Genomic DNA, 23,726 nt, shown 5'->3' with positions numbered 1-23,726 from the left:
GAGAGACTCACAAATGGAGAACTCACAGAAATAAAGCCTCATACATTTTAAAAGGTTAAATGCAATTAATATGAAAGACTGAAACATTATTAAAATAAATATATATACACCCGGGGTCTTTAATTCTTATATCACGTAGCACTGAGGATAAAATTGCTTGCCTCTGCAGCTAGATTGATGTGACAGTGTTGTTGTTTTATTATTTTTTACATTTCTATACCGCTTTATATTTTTAAGAAAATATCAAAGCGGTTTACAGCATATTGAATCAATAAAATATAAATAAAACAATCTGAAGAAAGTAAAATATAGAGTATACAGTGAAAGCAACGTGACAGAAAACTAAAATATTATCTTAAAGATTTGAGAATAAAAGATTACAAAGGAGGTCAACTACAGAATACATATTTAACATAGTAGGGCTGGTGGGTGCGGGCCCAGCCCCCTAAGCCAGGAGGAAAGGGCCTTGCAGGGAGCGGCCTCCATGCCCCACAGCCAGGCAATGTTCCTCTGGCCTCATGAGGAGCCTCTTCAGTGGGGCTGGTGAGTGTGGGCCTCACCCCCTAGGCCAGGTGAAAAGGGCCTTGCAGGGAGCGGCCTTCATGCCCCACAGCTGGGCAATGTTCCTCCGGCCTCATGAGGAGCCTCTTCAGTGGGGCTGGTGAGTGTGGGCCTCACCCCCTAGGCCAGGTGAAAAGGGCCTTGCAGGGAGCGGCCTTCATGCCCCACAGCTGGGCAATGTTCCTCCGGCCTCATGAGGAGCCTCTTCAGTGGGGCTGGTGAGTGTGGGCCTCACCCCATGGCCAGGTGGAAAGGGCCTTGCAGGGAGCGGCCTCCACGCCCCACAGCCAGGCAATGTTCCTCCGGCCTCATGAGGAGCCTCTTCAGTGGGGCTGGTGAGTGTGGGCCTCGCCCCATGGCCAGGTGGAAAGGGCCTTGTAGGGAGCGGCCTCCAAGCCCCACAGCCAGGCAATGTTCCTCCGGCCTCATGAGGAGCCTCTTCAGTGGGGCTGGTGAGTGTGAGCCTCGCCCCATGGCCAGGTGGAAAGGGCCTTGCAGGGAGCGGCCTCCATGCCCCACAGCCAGGCAATGTTCCTCCAGCCTCATGAGGAGCCTCTTCAGTGGGGCTGGTGAGTGTGGGCCTCACCCCCTAGGCCAGGTGAAAAGGGCCTTGCAGGGAGCGGCCTTCATGCCCCACAGCTGGGCAATGTTCCTCCGGCCTCATGAGGAGCCTCTTCAGTGGGGCTGGTGAGTGTGAGCCTCACCCCATGGCCAGGTGGAAAGGGCCTTGCAGGGAGCGGCCTCCATGCCCCACAGCCAGGCAATGTTCCTCCGGCCTCATGAGGAGCCTCTTCAGTGGGGCTGGTGAGTGTGAGCCTCGCCCCATGGCCAGGTGGAAAGGGCCTTGCAGGGAGCGGCCTCCATGCCCCACAGCCAGGCAATGTTCCTCTGGCCTCATGAGGAGCCTCTTCAGTGGGGCTGGTGAGTGTGGGCCTCACCCCCTAGGCCAGGTGAAAAGGGCCTTGCAGGGAGCGGCCTTCATGCCCCACAGCCAGGCAATGTTCCTCTGGCCTCATGAGGAGCCTCTTCAGTGGGGCTGGTGAGTGTGGGCCTCGCCCCCTAGGCCAGGTGGAAAGGGCCTTGCAGGGAGCGGCCTTCATGCCCCACAGCCAGGCAATGTTCCTCCGGCCTCATGAGGAGCCTCTTCAGTGGGGCTGGTGAGTGTGGGCCTCGCCCCATTGAAGGAGTGAGGACCAGGGGTCCACCTGGGTCCACTTTGGCGAGCCAGACCGAAGCCATTTTATAAGAAGCAAGCTAAAAGCTAAAAACTATTTCTCTCCTCTGCCTGCACACAGCATTTTTGTAAATGCAGCAAATGTGGTCAGAGCACTTCACACCTGCTCTGACTGTTGACCCAATTCCAGTAAACAGACCGAGAAAAGAGCGAACAACAGGAAGATGTAGCCCACCACAAGACTAACAGATGGTCAATGTGGTTTTACAAGGAATTGCAAATAGGTCAAGAGGATTATAAGCTAACAGCACCACCTAGTGGATAATGTAGCCTGGAACCGAAAGGCCACCATCAATTCTTTAATTGGTTGAGCTTCAATGAATATGCATAAAGGGGAATGTTTGAGGGCTGGGTCAAGGGCTGAACTGTGCTTTTGCCAAAAGGTATAAAAGTTGTCTGCCCCTGGTGTTCGGGGGCATTCTCTCATTTTTCCTGAATGTTCCCCTCTTTGATTTTGTCTGACAAAACCAAATTGAATAAAATGTTTTCTCAAAGAAATATTGCTGCCTGGATGTTTCCATTCTGGTCTAGATTCTGAATTTACAGAATCTGAAGTCTCTAACATTTCTGGTGCCACAGGTGACTCGGATCAAGGACCTTAAGTCCTCAAAAAGACCAGAAGGCAGCTCCCTTGTCCTTTTCTAGACAGGACGCAGGGGAAGAGCCAATAGGCCGCTTACTCCTGGCGCCACCGAGGTTTTTCTTCGGAGGAGGGCGAAGCCAATTTGACCCTTCTGCTGGATCCTGTGAGAGGAGACAACGGATTGAAGGACCGAGGTTGACAGGACAGGACAGAGGCCAGCCGGCTGGGGTGAGTAGAGGAAAACAAGTCCTGTGGGGAATAGGAAGCCTCCTTTTTTAAGGAGAAGGGAGATCTTGATCACATCTCCAGCGTGCTTGGTGGCAGTAAGGGTAGAGTTGGCCCCTGAAAACCACCCACGCTTAAGGATTTAAAGGTATAAGGAAGGCAGAAAGGAAAAAGGGGGGGAACCGGGAGGCTAGTGTGTGGTACAGCGTCCAGTGAAAGAGGCACTTGGTGCATGTGTGTGTGCAACCCCAGGGTATTCCCCTGGGGTAGAACCAATAAGTACTTCGTTTCCCAGCAGCGCGAGCTCGACTGGGCAAGGAAAATTGGGAACTGCATGTGTGTGTGTTTGGTGTTTGGGGACGCTGCACAAGGACCATATTAAATATGGGAGGGGGTGGCTCAAAAAAGTCCGGTAACTCCCCTGCAATGCATGCTGAACAATTTCAAGAAAGGATTCAGCGGAGACTATGGCATTGTGATGATGCCAGAACGCTTGCGCACTCTGTGTGAACTGGGAAGAAACATAGAGGCTCTAGCTGGGACAGGGCAACAAGGAGTATCTCTTTGAGGCTGAGTATCTACTTAGGGAAGAGTTTCAGACTCAGATTCAGATTTGGGAGCGATGGAGGGGATCGCTCCAGAGATCCCTTAGGTTATCCAAGTTAGTATACAGAACTAGAGTGTATACAAAGGTTTCAGATCTCTGGACCTCAATGAAGGCAAGAGTTCAGCCAGGCAGAGCTGGAGAATTCTCTGCTGAGCTGTGGCTTTGGTAGTAAGGCAAGCCTCCTAGTTTCTCCAAAGCCCATTACTGAACTGGGAAGCACATGAGCCTTGCAGACCTCCAATAGTTTTGATCCCTATAGTAACTACAGCTTGACCAGGGAGGCCAACCTAAATCCCAGAACTTAGTTAGGGAAGAGCTGGGTAGCTTTGTGACCAGCGGCAGCTTGGAACACATCAGGGAAACCACCAGCAGCCCCCTAGCTTCTCTGATAACCAGTGAGAGGTGGTCTATGGCTAGGAACTATGAAATGCTTTCAGACCTATAGCAGTTACAGTTGAGACAGGGAGGACAATTTAATTGGTGCCCTTAATCAGGCACCAGCTGGATGGCTCAGAGCTCAGGTGTGTCTCAGAGAACACTGTAACAGACCCCTGGTTTGAGGCTTAGGCAGAGGAGCCTCAAGAGAAGACCTGCATCTTTGTGGCCACCACAGTTGACAAGTTAGTTGCCACAGAAAAGGGATGAGGGAACAGATGAAGAAATAATCCGGACACCTGAAGCTGACCACAGGGTGTGAGCAGCCAAGGTCAGGTGTCTGCTGGCAGAGCTACTAGAAGTTTAAAAAAACAAAACAAAACAAAACAAAACAAAAACTGCATAAAAAAAAGAGGAAGAACTTTCTCCATTTAACTTGGATGAGTTTGTGAACATGGATGAAGTTCTAGAGGTTTACGTGATAATAGAGAACCCCCCCCACCCCCCTGGCTGAAGAAATATAAGACTGATCAATGAAATTAAAGGAGCACAGGCAGGAAAACGCCTCAAGAAGCCCATTTACCAGGGATCCGAGGCAAAAGTGCCGTGGTGGCCCCCTTGGGAGGACAGGGACAGCCCCATATCCTCAAAGCTCCACCGCTGCCCCGATATGCAGCCCCAGGAGCCAAAGCAGGAAAGGGGGGGCTGCCAGCCAGCCCAGAAGTACACAAGGCAGAGCCCAGTGACCAGGTCCTGGATGAATTATACCCCAGTCTTAAAGAATTGAGGAAAAAGATGAGCAAATACAGAAGTTCGACCACTATGTATCGAGATGCTGCAGATGCTTATCACAGGGGTCGAGAAAAAGCCTTTGGAAAGTACCTAAAACAGTGCAGATCCAATCAGCCCACGTCCAGTGTAGAGGCAGGGACAACAGTCCTGACCCCCCTTCGCGTGGTTTTTAACAATCCACCACCTCCACCCCCTGCACGTCCAGCAGGTCAAGACGGTGGTCAAAATGTCCTTGCCCCACCTGCCCCGCCACCGCAGCCTAGGACATTCACCCTTCAATATGTCCCCTTCACCACCATTGATTTGATGAATTGGAAGACCAGACCCACACCCCTGCGTTTGCTGAGAAGCCCCAGGCAATGGTGGACTTGCTGTCCTCTATATTTGCAGCACATGAGCCTACCTGGACAGACTGTCAGCAATTGCTGAACACTCTCTTTACTTCAGAGGAAAGGAGGAGAATTAATACACAGGCTCTAGAACACCTAAAAGAACAGCAGGTTCAGGAGGCAGAGTGGCCTCAACGATATCCCTTAACCAACCCACAGTGGGACCCAAATAATGTGGACAATCGCAATGCTCTAAGTACCTATCATAGGACAATGTGCAAAGGACATTAGAACCAAAATCCAAAAACAGCCTGAGTTCCAGGGCATGTGCAGATCTCAGATCATGACCATCGCCCAGAAGGTGTTTAAACAAAGAGGAGAGACTGAGAAGAGGGAGAAAAAGCAGTGGAGGAAAGAAAAGGCAGCAGTGATAGCCACGGCAATGGCTCACAGCCCAGGGATCCGAGGGGTCCGCCGTAGCCATTCAGAGACCCGCAGCCAAGGGGAGGAAGATGCCTGCTCAGCAACAGCAAGGCCATAAGAATTACCCCTGTAAAAGGCTGCATGGAGCCAATTGGGAAGCCTGGTCAAAATGCATGTATTACTGACTGGCAGAAAAGCAGCTATGGGAAAGTACACAGGCTGAAACAGGCTTTGCCCAGCCCATTAAGAAGTTTACAGGCGTAGTGGAGGCTTGTAAAGGAGACGTGGCTGATGCTCTAGAGAGAGACCAAAGGGTGCTAGCCATTTAGAGCCAGCGTTGGTGTTTGGCTGTTGCCAATGCTACAAGGGAGAAAGCCCTGGGTTGCGTGGCAAGCACTGAAGACGGCATGTCAGGCCGCAGTAGAAGCCAGACCAGAGGGGCCTAGAGGATGCCCAGAAAGAGTACCAAGCCCAGAGGGGGGCTGAGTACCAAGCCCAGAGGGGGCTGAGGCTGCTTTGGGAAGTTGTTTCTACGGTTCACCGCATCTGTATGATGGACTGTGTGTTGGAGAAAGGCTGAAAAGGCAGTTGCAAGCTGTTCCTCAGGCAATAGAGCACCCAAAAGTGGGGGTGCAGGCCAGGCAAGCCATTCCAAGAGTTCTGAGGAGGCCAAAGTCTCCAAGAGTTATTTGTCCTTTGAGGTGAAGTCCAACAGCGAAAGGCATTGCCATGCAATTGGCAGCTGGATGCAAGGCTAACATCTATACTGATTCTAAATATGCCTTCTTAACCCTGCATGCGCATGGCGCCCTATGGAAAGAGCCGGGAAAGCTCTGAAATACGGTCCAGAAGTTGAGACGTTACTAGAAGCTGTATGGGCCCCCAAAGAGATTGATGTGATGCACTGCAAAGGCCATAGCAGAGGTCGGGACATGGTCACCACCGCCCTCAACCCAGCTACCCTGTTGCCGGTAGGAGAAGGTGAGGAACAGACGCACGATTGCATTGAGATTATGGACACAAGACTGGACCAGGAGAAGTGGCCAGGGGAAATCGATTGGCAGACAGAGTGGCCAAGGAAGCAGCCCGGTAACCAGCCCCAGCCTCAGTTATTGGGGCAGTGGTCCCAGAAGGGATCTTAAGCACTGCTAACAAACCAGATACTATGAGTCCACCCACATGAGGCCAGATGCCACAACCAAGCAGCTGGAGAAGTATGTCTATATAGCCAACCTTTATCAACTGGCAGCCCAGATTTCCAGAAAATGCCTGCTATGCCAAAAGAATAATCCCAGAACTCACTCCAGACGATGTGGAACAGCGTTACACCCTTGATGAACAGCAGAGGGCAAGCCAAGAAGGAGCAACACTCCAGGAGGGATGGTTTCATCTACCAGACAGCCGTGTTTTTGGTGCCCCAGCATCTGGCCAGCGTGATTGTGAAGAATTACCATGAATCCACCCATTTGGGAAGCCCAGCTGCTAAAGCACACCTTGGGAGAATACTCTACATCACCAACCTATCTCAACTAACTGCTGCTACAACTAACTGTTGCTATAACTAACTGCTGCTATATCCCAAAACTGTGTCCTGTGCGCCAACCAAGAGACTGAGACTATCACCCTTTGAACTTTTGTATGGCAGGCCACCCCCTTTCGTCCGAGACACCCCCGCCAGTTTGGGGCGGATGAGAGATCACATCACCCAAGGACAAGTGCAATCCCTGTGTTTGTCGTGTGTGTTTGCTTCCTTTCCAGGTATTCCCTCGAGCGTACACCGTGCAGTCCTGCGGCAGTCTCGCTGAGCCGGTTCACCAGTTCCAACTGGGTGACAGCGTCTGGCAACCCCCTCATCCCCAACTGCAGTGAAAGTAGCCGAGGTGATCCCCTGGGTACATCACACGCGTCTGAAATCCTGCTGACCCTCTGAAGCTGATCATCACCTTGTGTTTGACGCTACCGGGAATGCGTTGAGCCACGGGCAACGAGATCCTGCGACTACTCATCACAAGGACAGTCACAAAGACTTTATATTTTCTCTCTTATTTTCTGTATTGATTTGCTCTATGTCTTATTGCCCTGACCCTACCGAACCATACCAACCCCATTTGATAAACCAGGCCCAAATCTTACTCCAGGTGTTGCATGGGTGGGAGCCTTAACCAGGTGTGCATTAAAATTGCTGAACAGGTGTCTGTAAATTCTGCAGCCCCACCTGTGATTATTGTGGTGGCTCGAGTCTCCCAAAATCCCAGAATACTGCCTGAACTACTGGGCCTGGTAACTCCACACCGAATACCCTTGAATGTGGCAGGGTATTTTTGTGGCTGCATAAGGGTTGCCACCCAATAGACAGACAGGGCACCTAGTTCCAGAAGAATTGGATGGGAGGGGTGCCCGAGGGCAGCATCCCCAACGTAGAGACTTGCTCTCCAGCAAATTTAGAGGCACCACTAGGACTTTTGGTATTGGGACCAGAACCCCTTGATATAGTCACCCCGTGTGTCAGGCCGTTGCAGGGATGGATATATTCTTGTGGGTGCAACATCATTTACGTGGAAGAAGGGGCCCCTTTTGGATATAGTATTCTCCCAAGAAACCACAGGGGTCTCCACCCACCGGGAATAGTTGGGAAGTTGATCCAAGTGGTAGGAGCTTCCGAAATAAGGTGGAGAGTCACCCCTGAGGTCCAGCGAATAATTGAATACGAATATCAGTGGGCCCTTCAGCGGTAAAAGAACATTAGGGATGGCCCCGAGTATTGGTGGGTAGGAGTGGTACGTAATGCCCTATTTCTTTGGATGGTCCTGTATTCTTGCTGGCATGAACAATATCGTATCTGGTTGGAGAATTGGAGAACCTACCTGTGTATTGGCCAAAGCGAGTCCCCTGGCCTCCCATGCCAACTTTTCCCATCTGGCTCTCTATAATGTGGTACCTATAGGTCCATCAATCGAAAATGAGGAACCGTAACCGGTCAGCATTTTCGTGATGGAAAGGGGGGAATGAAGGAGTGAGGACCAGGGGTCCACCTGGGTCCACTTTGGAGAGCCAGACCGAAGCCATTTTATAAGAAGCAAGCTAAAAGCTAAAAACTATTTCTCTCCTCTGCCTGCACACAGCATTTTTGTAAATGCAGCAAATGTGGTCAGAGCACTTCACACCTGCTCTGACTGTTGACCCAATTCCAGTAAACAGACCGAGAAAAGAGCGAACAACAGGAAGATGTAGCCCACCACAAGACTAACAGATGGTCAATGTGGTTTTACAAGGAATTGCAAATAGGTCAAGAGGATTATAAGCTAACAGCACCACCTAGTGGATAATGTAGCCTGGAACCGAAAGGCCACCATCAATTCTTTAATTGGTTGAGCTTCAATGAATATGCATAAAGGGGAATGTTTGAGGGCTGGGTCAAGGGCTGAACTGTGCTTTTGCCAAAAGGTATAAAAGTTGTCTGCCCCTGGTGTTCGGGGGCATTCTCTCATTTTTCCTGAATGTTCCCCTCTTTGATTTTGTCTGACAAAACCAAATTGAATAAAATATTTTCTCAAAGAAATATTGCTGCCTGGATGTTTCCATTCTGGTCTAGATTCTGAATTTACAGAATCTGAAGTCTCTAACACCATGGCCAGGTGAAAAGGGCCTTGCAGGGAGCGGCCTTCATGCCCCACAGCCAGGCAATGTTCCTCCAGCCTCATGAGGAGCCTCTTCAGTGGGGCTGGTGAGTGTGGGCCTCGCCCCATGGCCAGGTGGAAAGGGCCTTGCAGGGAGCGGCCTCCAAGCCCCACAGCCAGGCAATGTTCCTCCGGCCTCATGAGGAGCTTCTTCAGTGGGGCTGGTGAGTGTGGGCCTCACCCCCTAGGCCAGGTGAAAAGGGCCTTGCAGGGAGCGGCCTTCATGCCCCACAGCCAGGCAATGTTCCTCCAGCCTCATGAGGAGCCTCTTCAGTGGGGCTGCTGAGTGTGAGCCTCGCCCCATGGCCAGGTGGAAAGGGCCTTGTAGGGAGCGGCCTCCAAGCCCCACAGCCAGGCAATGTTCCTCCGGCCTCATGAGGAGCTTCTTCAGTGGGGCTGGTGAGTGTGAGCCTCGCCCCATGGCCAGGTGGAAAGGGCCTTGCAGGGAGCGGCCTCCATGCCCCACAGCCAGGCAATGTTCCTCCGGCCTCATGAGGAGCCTCTTCAGTGGGGCTGGTGAGTGTGGGCCTCACCCCATGGCCAGGTGGAAAGGGCCTTGCAGGGAGCGGCCTCCATGCCCCACAGCCAGGCAATGTTCCTCCGGCCTCATGAGGAGCCTCTTCAGTGGGGCTGGTGAGTGTGAGCCTCGCCCCATGGCCAGGTGGAAAGGGCCTTGCAGGGAGCGGCCTCCATGCCCCACAGCCAGGCAATGTTCCTCCGGCCTCATGAGGAGCCTCTTCAGTGGGGCTGGTGAGTGTGGGCCTCGCCCCATGGCCAGGTGAAAAGGGCCTTGCAGGGAGCGGCCTTCATGCCCCACAGCCAGGCAATGTTCCTCCGGCCTCATGAGGAGCCTCTTCAGTGGGGCTGGTGAGTGTGGGCCTCGCCCCATGGCCAGGTGAAAAGGGCCTTGCAGGGAGCGGCCTTCATGCCCCACAGCCAGGCAATGTTCCTCCAGCCTCATGAGGAGCCTCTTCAGTGGGGCTGGTGAGTGTGGGCCTCGCCCCATGGCCAGGTGAAAAGGGCCTTGCAGGGAGCGGCCTTCATGCCCCACAGCCGGGCAATGTTTCTCCAGCCTCATGAGGAGCCTCTTCAGTGGGGCTGGTGAGTGTGGGCCTCGCCCCCTAGGCCAGGTGGAAAGGGCCTTGCAGGGAGCGGCCTTCATGCCCCACAGCCAGGCAATGTTCCTCCGGCCTCATGAGGAGCCTCTTCAGTGGGGCTGGTGAGTGTGGGCCTCACCCCATGGCCAGGTGGAAAGGGCCTTGCAGGGAGGTCTTGTCAGTCATCCAACACTGCTTCCTGCCCTGTCCTTTGGGGTTAGTTTTGGATGAAGACATGAGCAATATGCTTGCACTAACACACTCAGTGATATGCTCTCTTTACTGCTCTACTTTCTGGTTTTTTAAAGCTGGGGGGCGGGGGCGTGGCATATAACTCCAGGGTGTGCACATTGTGGTCTTCTTGTTGGGCTTGGTGCAGTTCAGGTTGGTTGTTGGGTGTCATGGCACTTGGATCATTTTGCAGGTCTTAGAATGGAGTCTTGCTGATGTTCTGGTTTGGGGCTGAACCATTGTCTTCTGGGTACGAGAACTCCAGCATTGCTAAGAATTGGCAAGTGGGCCAAAGTTCAACTCGTAAGCCGGACCTAGGTGCAAGAGAACCCTGCCCTTCTGTGGTTTTCAGCAACTGGTATTCGAAGACATACTTCCATTAAGAGTGGAAGAACCTAGTCTTTGTGGCTGGTGCCAAAATGATTAGCTGTTGTGATGGCCTGGGATTCCGATTCAGAGGATGAACCAGAGGAATCCCAGCCTGCACAGGAGTCCCCGCCTCCAGGGCCGGCTGAACTGGGGCAAGGCCTAGATGCTGAAGAGCCTGCACCTGTGACAGAGCATCAGGAGCTGGCCCCAGGTGAAGCCCTTCTGGCCCCAGAGGGGCTTGACGACTCAGTGGCCACAGGTGAGCCTCCTCCAGGGCCCAGTAACCCTTCGGCCTCTCCTGATCTGCAGAGGCTTAGGGCAGAGAGGCGAAGGGAACTGGTTGCCCCCAGGAGGAGTGCTCGCCTTAAGGCCAGAGGAGGCGGGGCTCCTGGGGGTCGGGACCGCCCCCGGCCTTAGAAGAGGATAAAAGCCCAGTCAGCCTGGCCCCAGGTTGCGGGAGCAACGTCGTTGTTGGCTTTGGACCTTCCTGTGTTCCTGATCCCTGCTTGGCCTCCTGTTCCTGACTATCCGGTGTTCCAGTTCCCAGCTCGGCCTCCTGTTCCAGCGTACCTGTTCTCCGCCCGGCTCCCCGTCTTGGACCTCGCCCCTCTTCGTGTGGACTCTGCTTACACCCACGGTACCTTCCCCCGGGACCAGCACAGTTTGCTCCCGCCACACCCGCACTCCCCCTTCGTTGGGGTGCGTTCGGGAAGAGCCAGAGGCCATGGCTGACCAGGCGGCTGCGCTGGTGGCATTGGCCCAGGAAAACCAGGCCTTGACCCACACCGTTCAGCAGCTAAGCGATGTGGTTGCGGCGCTTCAGCAGCGGTTGGAAGCCTTTCCAGATCCTGGGGCCGACGCCCTAGCTCCAGGCAAGTACCCAGTGGCCTTGCCAGAGAAATTTGATGGGACCCAGGCCAGTTTTCCCATGTTCCTCGCCCAGGCCAAGTTGTACATTCAGGGGCGAGCCCGGAACTTCCTTGACGACCGCACCAAGGTGCATTTTTTAATCAGTTTGTTAAAGGACCAGGCGGCCAAGTGGGCTTTGCCACTGCTCCGGCAAGACTCTCCTTTGCTAACGGACTATGTGGGGTTTTGTAACCACTTAGAGACTGCGTTTGGTAACCCACTGAAGGAGAGCCAAGCCAATCGGGCGATTCGTCGGTTGAGACAGGACAAGTCCACAGCCGCCGCCTACGCCACAGAATTTCGGCTGTTGGCACAAGACTTGTCTTGGAATGACTCTGCACTACGGGACCAGTATCTTGAGGGACTGCCGGACGAGATACTGGACCAGTTGGCCATGATGGATCGTCCCACCACACTGGATACCCTCATTCAGCGGAGCCTGCAGATAGACGATCGGTTGGAGGACCGTCGCCAGACCCGGGACCGCCAGCACTCCCGACTCCTGGCGCCAGTCCTTCCCAGCAGGTCCACGCCCACAGCCGAGTTGCCAGTCGAGCCAACGCCGCTCGGGGCTGCGCGACCTCGGCTCTCCCCCTCGGAGAAGTCGCGGCGTCGGGAGGGGAACCTGTGCCTTTACTGCGGTGGGGGTGGACATTACGCCCGTTCCTGTCCCGAGAAGCTACCAGTCGCAGGGAAACCGCCAACCCTGGTAGCCGAAGGCCCTAGCAACGTGGGGTCCCAAACCATGCAAGAAGGGCCCTCACCAGTAGAAATGCGACATCTCATGGTACCGGTGCGTCTCTACCCTCCAGGTGGGCCCTGGATTCTTACCCACGCTTTGGTAGATTCGGGGGCAACCCGCTCCTATATGGACGCTGCCTTTGCCGCGCATCATCAGGTGCCACTTCAGAACAAACCAGAACCGGTACAGGTGGAGGCAATTGACGGACGGCTCCTGCGTTCGGGTGCCGTCACTCGGGAGACCCAGCCCTTGGTCCTGTGTCTCCAGCAGCACCGGGAGGTGCGAACCTTGGACATTGCCTCCATGCCCCGGTTCCCCCTGGTGCTCGGAATGGACTGGCTAGAGGCTCACAACGTTCAGATTGACTGGGTCAAACGGACCGTACACTTCCCAGATCCGTGTTCCCATGCTCAGTCGCAGATGCTAGCGGCCGCACCCACGGAGGAGGCAGCACCCACGCTCCCAGCCGTGTACCGGGACTACCAAGACGTGTTCGAGGAACGGGGGGCAGACCAGCTGCCGCCGCATCGGTCTTTTGACTGCGGCATAGACCTCCAGCCCGGAGCGCCCCTACCGGTGAGTCGCTTATACTCTCTAACAGAGCCAGAGCGCGAGGCTTTGCAGGACTTCTTGCGCAAGAACCTGGAGCGTGGGTTCATTAGGCCTTCCACCTCGCCTACTGCGGCACCAGTGCTCTTTGTTAAGAAGAAATGTGGGGAACTCCGTCCTTGCCATGATTACCGAGCCCTGAACAAAATCACCATCCCAGACCGGTACCCCTTGCCCCTTATTTCGGAGTTGCTGGAGCGGGTGCAAGGGGCACAGGTGTTCACCAAGCTGGACCTCCGGGGGGCCTACAACTTGATTCGGATCCGAGCCGGGGATGAGTGGAAGACAGCGTTTGGGACCCGGTACGGGCAGTTCGAATACTTGGTTATGCCTTTTGGTTTATGCAACGCGCCTGCTGTGTTCCAACGCTACATCAACCACGTGTTCCAGGATTTGTTAGATAAGTACGTGGTGGTGTACTTGGATGACATACTGGTTTACTCCCGTGACCCGGCTCGCCATGAGGGACATGTCCGGACCGTGCTGCAGCGCTTGCGTGAGCACCGTTTGTACGCAAAGCTCAGCAAGTGCGAGTTCCATCAGCGGACTGTGGACTTCCTTGGTCACCGGCTCTCTCCAGATGGGGTGCAGATGGACCCTGGGAAGGTAGCAGCGGTTCGAGAATGGGCGGCACCCCGGAACCGCAAGGACCTACAGCGTTTCCTGGGGTTCGCCAACTACTACCGGACCTTCATCGCAGATTATGCTCATCGCACCACCCCGTTGACCCGGCTACTGCGCCCAAAGACGCCGTTTTCCTGGGACGAGGAGGCAGAGGAGGCGTTCCAGGGGTTGAAGGCCTGTTTCCAGAGGGCGCCGATCTTACAACATCCTGACCCCTCTCGACCCTTTGTGGTGGAGACCGACGCCTCCAGTACGGCTCTCGGTGCCGTCTTGTCTCAACAGAATGGACCTGAAGCGCCACTCTTGCCCTGTGCCTTCTATTCCCGCCAGCTCCTACCAGCGGAGCGTAACTATACTGTGTGGGAGCGGGAACTACTGGCCATCAAGGTGGCCTTTGAGGTCTGGCGCCACCATCTTGAGGGGGCACGACATCCGGTGGAGGTGAGAACCGACCACCGGAATCTGGAGTACCTCCAGACCACCCGCAAGCTGAACCAAAGACAGATCCGGTGGGCGTTGTTCTTTTCCCGGTTCCAGTTCCGGATCCGCTATATCCCTAGCTCTCAGAACCAGAAGGCAGATGCCCTGTCCCGGAAACCTGAAGACAACGCAGACACGGTACAGCAAGCAGAACCCACCACGATCCTACCTCCAGCCTCGTTCCTGGCCACCCAGGAGGCGGAACCACTGCAGGCTCGGGTGCGGGAACAGCAGCGGGTCGACGCTTGGGCCCAGGAACGACTCCGGGAGCTGGCTGAAGGGTCCAGCCCACAGTATCCGGGGCTGGTCCTGCATCAGGGCCTTCTGCTGCACCACGGCCGTCTGTACATCCCGCCAGGGCCACTGCGGCTGGAGGTTCTCCGGATGGCCCATGATGCCCCAGCAGCGGGGCACTTTGGACGGTATCGGACCACCCATCTGGTCAGTCGTGAGTTTTGGTGGCCCCGCCTGAAGGCCGACGTGGCTCGCTACGTTGCTGGTTGCGATGTCTGCCGGCGCGCCAAGGGTCCTACCGGGCGACCCCCCGGCCTACTTCAGCCATTGCCAGTTCCACCGCGCCCTTGGCACACGGTTTCGTTGGACTTTGTAGTGGACTTACCCCCGTCTCGTGGCTGTACCTGCCTTCTAGTGTTCTCCGACCATTTCACCAAGATGGTGCACTGCACCCCCTGCCCATCTGTACCCACAGCCAAGGAAACCGCTCAGCTGTACCTTCAGCATGTCTTCCGCCTGCATGGCCTACCAGAGCGCGTGGTGTCCGACCGGGGCGTTCAGTTCACATCCCGGTTCTGGCGAGCATTACACCAGACCCTCGGGACAGAGGTCTGCCTCTCGTCAGCCTACCACCCACAGACCGATGGCCAGACGGAACGGGCGAACGCGGTGCTGGAGCAGTACCTCCGGTGTTACTGCAGCTACCAGCAGGATGACTGGGTCGACCACCTGGCATTGGCGGAGTTCGCCTACAACAACGCGGTGAATGCATCCACCCAGCAGACCCCGTTCCAGGCCAGTTACGGTTATCATCCACGGCTGTTTCCAGATGTGCTGCCGGCATCCGCGGTCCCGGCGGTGACGGAGTGGCTTCAAGAGCTCCAGTCCCAGCAACAGCTTTTGGTGGAGCAACTGCACCAGGCCAAGGAAGCGTACAAAGCCCAGGCCGACCGCCACCGCCAGGTGGGGCCGGAACTTCGCGTCGGTGACCTGGTTTGGCTCTCCACTCGCCACCTCCACCCCTCTCGACCTTCGCGGAAGTTGGACGCCCGCTTCACCGGCCCGTTCCCTATCGTGGACCAAGTCTCTCCTGTAGCATTCCGTCTCCGGTTACCCGCAACCCTGAAGGTTCACCCGGTCTTCCACAGGTCCCTGCTGAGTCCGGTGGCCCCACCCGACGAGTTCCACCCGAACCGTCCCCGTCCGCAGCCAGTGTTGGTTCAGGGAGAGCCTGAGTATGAGGTGGAACGCATCCTGGACTCCCGATACCGCAGGGGAAAGCTGCAGTATCTCATTGACTGGAAGGGATATGGACCGGAGGACCGTTCCTGGGAACCAGCGGCCAACGTCCACGCACCTGCCTGCCTCCGAGAGTTCCATGCGACGTACCCCGGCAAGCCGGGTCCGGACCCTCGGTTGAGGGGGGGGCCTGGGAGGGGGGATGGTGTGATGGCCTGGGATTCCGATTCAGAGGATGAACCAGAGGAATCCCAGCCTGCACAGGAGTCCCCGCCTCCAGGGCCGGCTGAACTGGGGCAAGGCCTAGATGCTGAAGAGCCTGCACCTGTGACAGAGCATCAGGAGCTGGCCCCAGGTGAAGCCCTTCTGGCCCCAGAGGGGCTTGACGACTCAGTGGCCACAGGTGAGCCTCCTCCAGGGCCCAGTAACCCTTCGGCCTCTCCTGATCTGCAGAGGCTTAGGGCAGAGAGGCGAAGGGAACTGGTTGCCCCCAGGAGGAGTGCTCGCCTTAAGGCCAGAGGAGGCGGGGCTCCTGGGGGTCGGGACCGCCCCCGGCCTTAGAAGAGGATAAAAGCCCAGTCAGCCTGGCCCCAGGTTGCGGGAGCAACGTCGTTGTTGGCTTTGGACCTTCCTGTGTTCCTGATCCCTGCTTGGCCTCCTGTTCCTGACTATCCGGTGTTCCAGTTCCCAGCTCGGCCTCCTGTTCCAGCGTACCTGTTCTCCGCCCGGCTCCCCGTCTTGGACCTCGCCCCTCTTCGTGTGGACTCTGCTTACACCCACGGTACCTTCCCCCGGGACCAGCACAGCTGTGCTGCTGGGCTAGTGTGGACAGGAACATCTGGGATAGATTGTGGAGGCATAAAATTGTAAAATAGCTCGTGTTTGGCTGAAGATGCAGAAACAGTGTCTCCACACACACATGAACACTCTGATGCAGACACAGGGGGTTGGACTCGATGGCCCTTGTGGTCTCTTCCAACTCTATGATTCTATGATTCTATGTCTCTTCAGCAAACATGGGCTCCCAGTTTTGTTCCTGTTGAATGCTATGAATGGTGATATGAGCTGGGGGCCCAGCATTTCCAGAGGGCAAGTGGTAAGTGAGAGGATGGAACGTAATTCTTCTTCCACCTACTACTATCTTACTGTAGTTCAGCCACTTCACAGTGACTTTTCTTTCTGCTGAGTCAAGAGGCTGGGAAGAAGCTCTGCTATGGGGCAATACCCCCTGATGGAGCTGGGGCAAGGAGTGGCCCTAAGTGTATGGACTATAACACCTTACTTACCACTCCTTCCTTGGAGGGATGGTTTCTGTTTGATCATGAAGTCCCTTATAGTTTTCATTGCTAAATCCATATCAGGTGATTTTTGATCCCGTTTATGAATATCTATGGAAGAGTTAGGAGGGAAAGAAATGGTGAGTCAGCTGATGCGACAGTACCTCCACCCCAGAATTGCTGCGGCTGATTTGGAATCAAGGCTCCCCGTGTGTTAGCAATTTTTTAAGGCTCTTCGCATCTCAAAGGAAAAGTGTTTAATGAAGCATCAGCAGCAGAGTGGGCAGCATTCCAGTAATAAAACTGCATTAAAATGAAACATGTAAATCACCCTGTGAAGGGTGGTTGATAAACTGAAGACCTCTTTTGTTTGAATTCAGCTGTTCCGACCACTCAGTGAAGCAGACCGTACACTTGTTTTTCTAGGAGGAAAGTGGGACAGGGAGTTGCAAGGTAGGACAGGTGAGTGCACAGGTTGCTTCATAATGTTGGCCTAAGAAGTCCCAAAGCAGTTATTGAGGGGCAAGAAACAGGCATTTATTTGAATGGGTGAGATTTAGCCACATCCTTACCTTACACACTGGAATCAATGGGAGGTAAAAGGGCTTAGCTGTGGTTGGATTATGGTGACACTTTTGAAAGTGTTCTTCACACTGATGTAAAGCCAACTAGGATAATGCTAAAGGCTACACAGCCTAGACTTACACAGACTAACTGCTCCAAATGCAGCAAAAAACAGGACCAGGCACAGCATCACTACAATAAATGTACCAATGGAAGAGAGAAAGAACTCTTCTATTTCATGCAAAACAGCAGCAAGTTTTCCTTGATGGACAAAAAGAAAGAAAATCTGCTTAAGTATCATGGCTAACTTTTTTGGCTTTTCATTTCAAGTGACAGTAATGGATCCAGAAGTACTCCTTCAGAGTACAGAGCAGGCCATATCCCACCCATCCTGTCTAGGGAACCACCCACTGACTGCACCTCAGTCTTGTCTGGATTAAACATCCGTTTATTGGCTCTCATCCAGTCCATTACTGAGGCCAGGCATCCGTCTAGTATGTCAACTGCCATACCTGCAAATGTAAAGGGGAGATAGAGCTGTGTGTCATCAGCATTTCTCACAACACACTCCAAAATCTGGATGACCTTCCTCTGCATGGATGATAAAACTGAACTTTGAGGAACCCTGCATTGAAGGCTCCATGGTGCTGATCAGAACTCTTCAAGCACAGTCACCTAAGCAGGACTAGAACCATTGCATAGCAGCGTCGCCCAATCCCAGCTCATTCAGAAGAGTTTGGATTTGATATCCCGCTTTATCACTACCCGAAGGCGTCTCAAAGCAGCTAACATTCTCCTTTCCCTTCCTCCCCCACAACAAACACTCTGTGAGGTGAGTGAGGCTGAGAGACTTCAAAGAAGTGTGATTGGCCCAAGGTCACCCAGCAGCTGCATGTGGAGGAGCAGAGACGCGAACCCGGTTCCCCAGATTACGAGTCTACCACTCTTAACCACTACTCCACACTGGCTCTCAGTCAGCCCCTCCGGAAGAATACCATAGTTGATGGTAGTGAAAAGCACTGCGAGATCAATGAGGATCAACAGAGCACACTTCTCCTCCCTTTCTCCCAGCAGAGCAAAGGCTGTCCCATTGCCAAATAGCTTTAATAAACGAGGTCCCTACAGGATGCTTGGCTTGATATTCTCTTTGTTGCATGTTTATTTAAAGGTTTGTTCCCTCACCTGGGTGAGGAGCAGTGGTATAGAGGTAAATCCTTACCACATTGTGGATCAGGGGAGAACACAGTCTGAGGCTGGCATAGCACTAGTTTGCTTGGCTAAAGGAGCCTGTTGGAGTGACAGAGCACGGCTGGCTTTTCTCCAGCCCTTCCCACTAAGACTGGTCACACATGCCTCCTGTTGCTCTCCCACTTTTTCTTTCCAGTGTGTTCCTCGTCTAGGCTATGAACCAGTTCTATGTGTGCTGCATACATACCCTTTCTGGGAGGTGGTTTTCGTCTGCGTTTTAGTATTGACCTGGATGCCACATTAGATCTGGAAGAGACATTGGATCTAGAAGCCACGTTGGATCTGGAAGCCACATTGGATCTGGAAGCCACATTGGATCTGGAAGCTGCATTGGATCTGGAAGCCACACTGGTTCTTGAAGCTGCATTGTGGTGTTGGGTCACATAGTATGTAATTTACTTGAACATCAGCGAAAACTTGCAAAAAAGCCATTGTGTGATAGCAGCTAAATCCCAGTAGGGTAAATCCCTGAAAAACTTGTAGCTCAGGAGCAAAATCGTAGGCAGTGATGATCCTGCAGGAATTCAGTTTTCAGCTCTACTCTGCCAGACAAATCTCATTTCTTTTTTTTTTTTAATGGAGTAACAAGCTTGGTGGAACAGGGGAATGATGTGAACATAGTGTATCTTGATTTCAGTAAGGCTTTTGACAAAGTTCCCCATGTTATTCTTGTGAGAAAACTGGTCAAGTGTGGGTTGAATGAGGTAACTGTTAGGGGGATTTGTAGCTGGTTGACTGACTGAACCGAAATAGTGCTCACTAATGGCTCCCTGATTCAGGTAGGAAGCCGTGTTGGTCTGACACAGTCGAAATAAAGAATAAAAAAATAGTCCAGTAGCACCTTAGAGACCAACTAAGTTTGTTCTGGGTATAAGCTTTCGTGTGCATGCACACTTTTTCAGATACACTGAAGGAGAAGTCTCCAGGCCCCTATATATAGTGGGAGGATGGGGTGGGATTTTTCTCAGAATGGTAGTGGGATATGGGTGATTGACTTAATGGGTATGGAAAAACTGTTGACGACTGTTAATGACTGCATTTAGTTCTACGGGAAAAAGCAAGGGATAGTATGCAGATATATAAGGGTCTGGTGACTTCTGCTTCAGTGCATCGAAGAAGTGTGCCTGTACACAAAAGCTTATACCCTGTACAAACTAAGTTGGTCTCTAAGGTGCTACAGGACTATTTTTTAATGGTTCCTTGTCATCCGGGGGAAAAGTGACAAGGGGGGTGCCACGGGATTCTGTCCTGGGCCCGTTGTTGTTCAACAATTTTATAAACCACTTGGATGAAGGAATTGAGGAGATGCTCATCATATTGACAGATGACACCAAACTGAGAGGGGCAGCTAATGCCATGGAAGACAGAATTGGGATTTACATAGGTTTTGCCATTTCTTGAAACATTGTTGCCAAACTTGGCACAAATGTTCCCAGGGTTTGGGAGGTGGTCCTCACCACCATTTAGATACCAGGTTCCATTTTTCTGCCACTTGAGATATCATCCCTAAACTCTGCAGAAAGGAAGGCTCATGCTCTCCCTCCCAAGATGTAGGTATGGGTACAGGAACTCTGCCTTCCTGTATTGCAATGAAGAGGAAAAAGTAGGAACAACTTACGTTCTGTGAATGTCAGGCCTCCCGCCATTTTAACTGCTCATTTGGATTGGTGCCTTATGTCATCCTGCGTTCAGAACCATATAAAGGAGTAGAGAGTTAGGACAACTTCTATGAAAAAAATTAGTGGTCAAAAACCAAATCAGAGTAGCAGTCTGCAGAAGCTCACCTCTTTTCATTGACAGGATCTTATTCTTAGCTGCCATCTTATCTCCTCATTTTGAGTGGGGTCTCATCCTGGAGTTCTTCTAAGTGACCATTTAATGGATTAGGCTGTTAAAATGTTTTGAGACAAACCTACTGTTTAAAGATTGGGTGTGGGTGGCGCTGTGGGTTAAACCACAGAGCCTAAGGCTTGCTGATCAGAGGGTCGGCGGTTCAAATCCCCGCGATTGGATGAGCCCCGTTGTTTGGTCCCTGCTTCTGCCAACCCAGCAGTTCGAACGCACATCAAAGTGCAAGTAGATAAATAGGTACCACTCTGGCGGGAAGGTAAACGGCATTTCCATGTGCTGCTCTGGTTCGCCAGAAGTGGCTTAGTCATGCTGGCCACATGACCTGGAAGCTGTACGCCAGCTCCCTCGGCCAATAAAGATGAGCCCTGCAACCCCAGAGTCGTCCGCGACCGGACCTAATGGTCAGGGGTCCCTTTACCTTTACTGTTTAAAAACCAGTCATATCAAGCTCTTCATTATACAAGGAAGTAGACATGAAAAGCTCTCTGGCATCCTGTCCCCGCTTCATTTATAGACATGGAATCTCCTATTCCCTGGATATACAGTGGGAGAGAAGCAGACTGCTTTTCTCCCAATGTAAAGGGGCAGCTGGGGCCTTCTGAATTCTAGCTTAGTGACATACTTCATGCAAAAGGCTCTAGTTCAATCCACAGCATTTCCCACCAGAAGCATCTCCAGCAGGAAGCCTTAGAAAGACCTCTCTTTTCCAGGGATCCTGGGCAGCTGTTGCCAGTTGGGCTAAACAGCACACGGGGCAAGACAACCAATGGCCTTAGAAAAAGACAGCTGACTACGAGCGACTTTCCCCTTTCCCCTTTTGGATACCGTGGTGCCTCCCGGAGTCCTTTGTCTTCTCTCCGCCGCAGCTTCTTCCTGCTGATGTTCCTTCCTTCAACGGCTCCAACCACCTTCCGCTTTGATGCAGAACATTCCAGAGTTCCCATTCAGCTTCTGCTCCTCCCTGATTGGGACTGGCAGGCAGCCAATCAGCATTCCACATATAGCAGAAGTCCAGGAAAATATCTAGTTTAGTTATTGCTTACTCCACTTCCATAGTACTCTCATGCACAAAAATGACTTTCATGAGTATCTTTGGAACGCTGCAAAGGACAGGCATGTTCTGTCCACCTTTAACCCCAGGGCTTAATGACTCCTGGGGAACTTCTTCAGTTAAGTGGATGAGCGCCCCCACCCCACAAATTGTAGTATTTTTCCTCTTCTGAGACTAAATTTGGAACATGGACTGTTATCTCACAGTTTCCCGCTTAACCCTAGGCATTAAATATTTATTCAGGTCCAGCAGAGTTCCACCCACCATGTCAACTACAGGCAAGCAATTGAAATTTAAAAGTATAATTTAATGGACCAAAATAACTCTTAAGGGCAGGAGAACACTATGGGACAAATCCAGGATTTCAAAGAAATTAAGCAAAGAAGCTGTAATCAGTAAAAGGAGTGAAGAAAAAGAAGAAGAAGAAGAAGAAGAAGAAGAAGAAGAAGAAGAGGAGAAGGAGGAGTTTGGATTTTATATCCCGCCTTTCACTCCCCTTCAGGAGTCTCAAAGCGGCCAACATTCTCCTTTCCCATCCTCCCCCACAACAAACACTCTGGGAGGTGAGTGGGGCTGAGAGACTTCAGAGAAGTGTGACTGGCCCAAGGTCACCCAGCAGCTGCATGTGGAGAAACAGGGAAGCGAACCCGGTTCACCGGATTACGAGACTACCGCTCTTAACCACTACACCACACTGGCTCTCAAATTGCTTGGCCTATGTTTGGATCTTGTTTATTTTGTTTAGAGATAGGATGCCAGGTGCACTGAGTTACCTAGCAACAGTACAACACCGAAAGTGAGGCTTGCTGACTTATCCACCCTCACTTTAGAACTGAGTGGGACAGAGGTTTTTCTTAACCAGGAATTCTGGAAGATGACTACTGGAAAGCAGGAGAACTCTGATGTTCAGCTGGAAGACCGCTGGAGCTGTGGATTCTCTGTTGACCCCACTGGTCAAAGTGTGGTGAAGTACTAACTGATAGCGGGCCCATGCCTGGCAGGTTATGAGCCAACTGACGTCTGGAAGTCGTAATATGGAACAAGAAAAAGGAAACTGACACACTCACAGGAAGACCAATTCTCTCAGAAACAAAGAGAAGAGAAAAGCCACTGCTCTGACTGCAGGCAGGGTTGGTCTGGGTGAAGTGGGGCGACTCCTCCCCTAGAGAGGCCACGAAGACCTTTCCTGTTGCCAATGGGGGGAGTCATCCCTGAGAAGAGTGTTGTGTTCCCCTCCCCGCCCCCCCATCTGGTAAAATGTTCCCCTCTAGCAGGTATAGTAAATCAATCTTCCTCCACTTGGTGCCCGCCAACGCAACCTGTTGGTTAGGGCTGATGGCACCTAGAAGGCACTGGGTAGGGGAAGACTGTATTGAATTAATTATTGCAACAGAACGTGGGCTACGACTGAGTCCTCCTTGCTTTATTTTCCAGGAGTTTCCATTATCTGAGGTTGCAAAATCAGGTCACCTGAGGATGCAGGATTGACAAAGGGCTTTTGAGTGCTGGTGTCAGAGACCTAATCTCTTCCATGCCCTTAATTCCATAATCTGGAAAATTGACCATGGCTTCTATTAAAGGTGGGTTGATTCACTGTCCACGAAGAGTTTTAATTGAACCATCGTTTATCGGGCTTCTTCTTACATATGCTTCTTTTTTGATCAAGACGGGGAAAGTTCTCCCAACATCGCAGGGGTGTTGTACATTTTGCTTTTATTCCACAAGCCCGTTTATTATGCAGGTCATCTGGCTTGCCGACTACCCAGTAACTGAAAAGAAAAGGAAGCACAAATCAATGAGTCAGTCAAAACCAAATTATCCACATGGGATGTGTACTTTATTTCAGCATTAAGAGATTCCCATCTCTCAGAACCTCAGATTACAGGGCATTCAATGAAGCTGGATTGACAAAAGAAAAGGCTTCTTCACACAGCATGAAATTAACCTGTGGAACTCACTTCAACAGGAGGTGGTGATGGCCATGAACTTGGAAGGCTTTAAAGCAGAGGCTCCTAAACCTATGTGGCCTACCACCTCCTTTCAGAATATATATATATATATATATATATATATATATATATATATATACACTCAGCACCCGCCCTGGAAACCAACGTTCTTTAACTGAACAAATGTGGCCTACCACCTCCTTTCAGAATATATATATATAAAAGATGCAGTGACAAATTTGCATTCTTTTATGGTTCGATATTTCTACCCAGTGCTATTTTTCTAGAAAAAAGATGCCAGAACTCACCATGAACGCCTCCCTCTTTCTCTTTGAATGGCAATTGCACTGTGTACCTGCATTCCTACACTTTAGCAAACATTTAAGAAGCAGTAGAATTCCTCAAACTATCATAGTTTAACAAGGTGAGGTCAAAAAGCATTGCTT

The 23,726-nt window shown here is 52.2% G+C and overlaps 2 protein-coding genes across 11 annotated transcripts in view; both read right to left on the bottom strand.

Annotated features, from left to right (window-relative positions):
* LOC309350301 (uncharacterized protein) overlaps nt 1-21,377 on the bottom strand; it is a 29,372-nt gene extending 7,995 nt beyond the window's left edge. Inside the window, exons 1-6 of one of the 5 annotated variants that reach the window (XM_081877203.1) lie at nt 21,106-21,377; nt 20,214-20,292; nt 20,041-20,111; nt 18,617-18,765; nt 17,323-17,442; nt 16,627-16,728 (exon numbers count right to left, since the gene is read on the bottom strand). In XM_081877203.1, coding sequence (XP_081733329.1) covers nt 16,627-16,728; nt 17,323-17,442; nt 18,617-18,765; nt 20,041-20,075 — 406 coding nt within the window. In that variant the 5' untranslated portion in view covers nt 20,076-20,111; nt 20,214-20,292; nt 21,106-21,377. Of the gene's footprint in view, nt 1-16,626; nt 16,729-17,322; nt 17,443-18,616; nt 18,791-20,040; nt 20,112-20,213; nt 20,318-21,105 lie in introns of all 5 variants that reach the window. The other 4 variants (XM_081877202.1, XM_081877204.1, XM_081877201.1 and 1 more) reach the window with 4 other exon arrangements.
* A 1,362-nt stretch (nt 21,378-22,739) lies between these two features.
* The window catches only part of LOC309350296 (uncharacterized protein), a 59,827-nt gene continuing 58,840 nt past the window's right edge, over nt 22,740-23,726 (bottom strand). For all 6 annotated transcript variants that reach the window (XM_081877188.1, XM_081877196.1, XM_081877192.1 and 3 more), the window contains one exon: nt 22,740-23,100. In XM_081877188.1, coding sequence (XP_081733314.1) covers nt 23,074-23,100 — 27 coding nt within the window. In that variant the 3' untranslated portion in view covers nt 22,740-23,073. The remainder of the gene's footprint in view (nt 23,101-23,726) is intronic.

The sequence above is a fragment of the Podarcis erhardii genome (genome assembly GCF_964252035.2).
Source record: "Podarcis erhardii genome assembly, chromosome: 9".
Taxonomy (NCBI): Eukaryota; Metazoa; Chordata; class Lepidosauria; order Squamata; family Lacertidae; genus Podarcis; species Podarcis erhardii.
The sequence above is the reverse complement of the archived record's forward strand: the minus strand, read 5'-3'. Positions and strand labels throughout refer to the sequence as shown.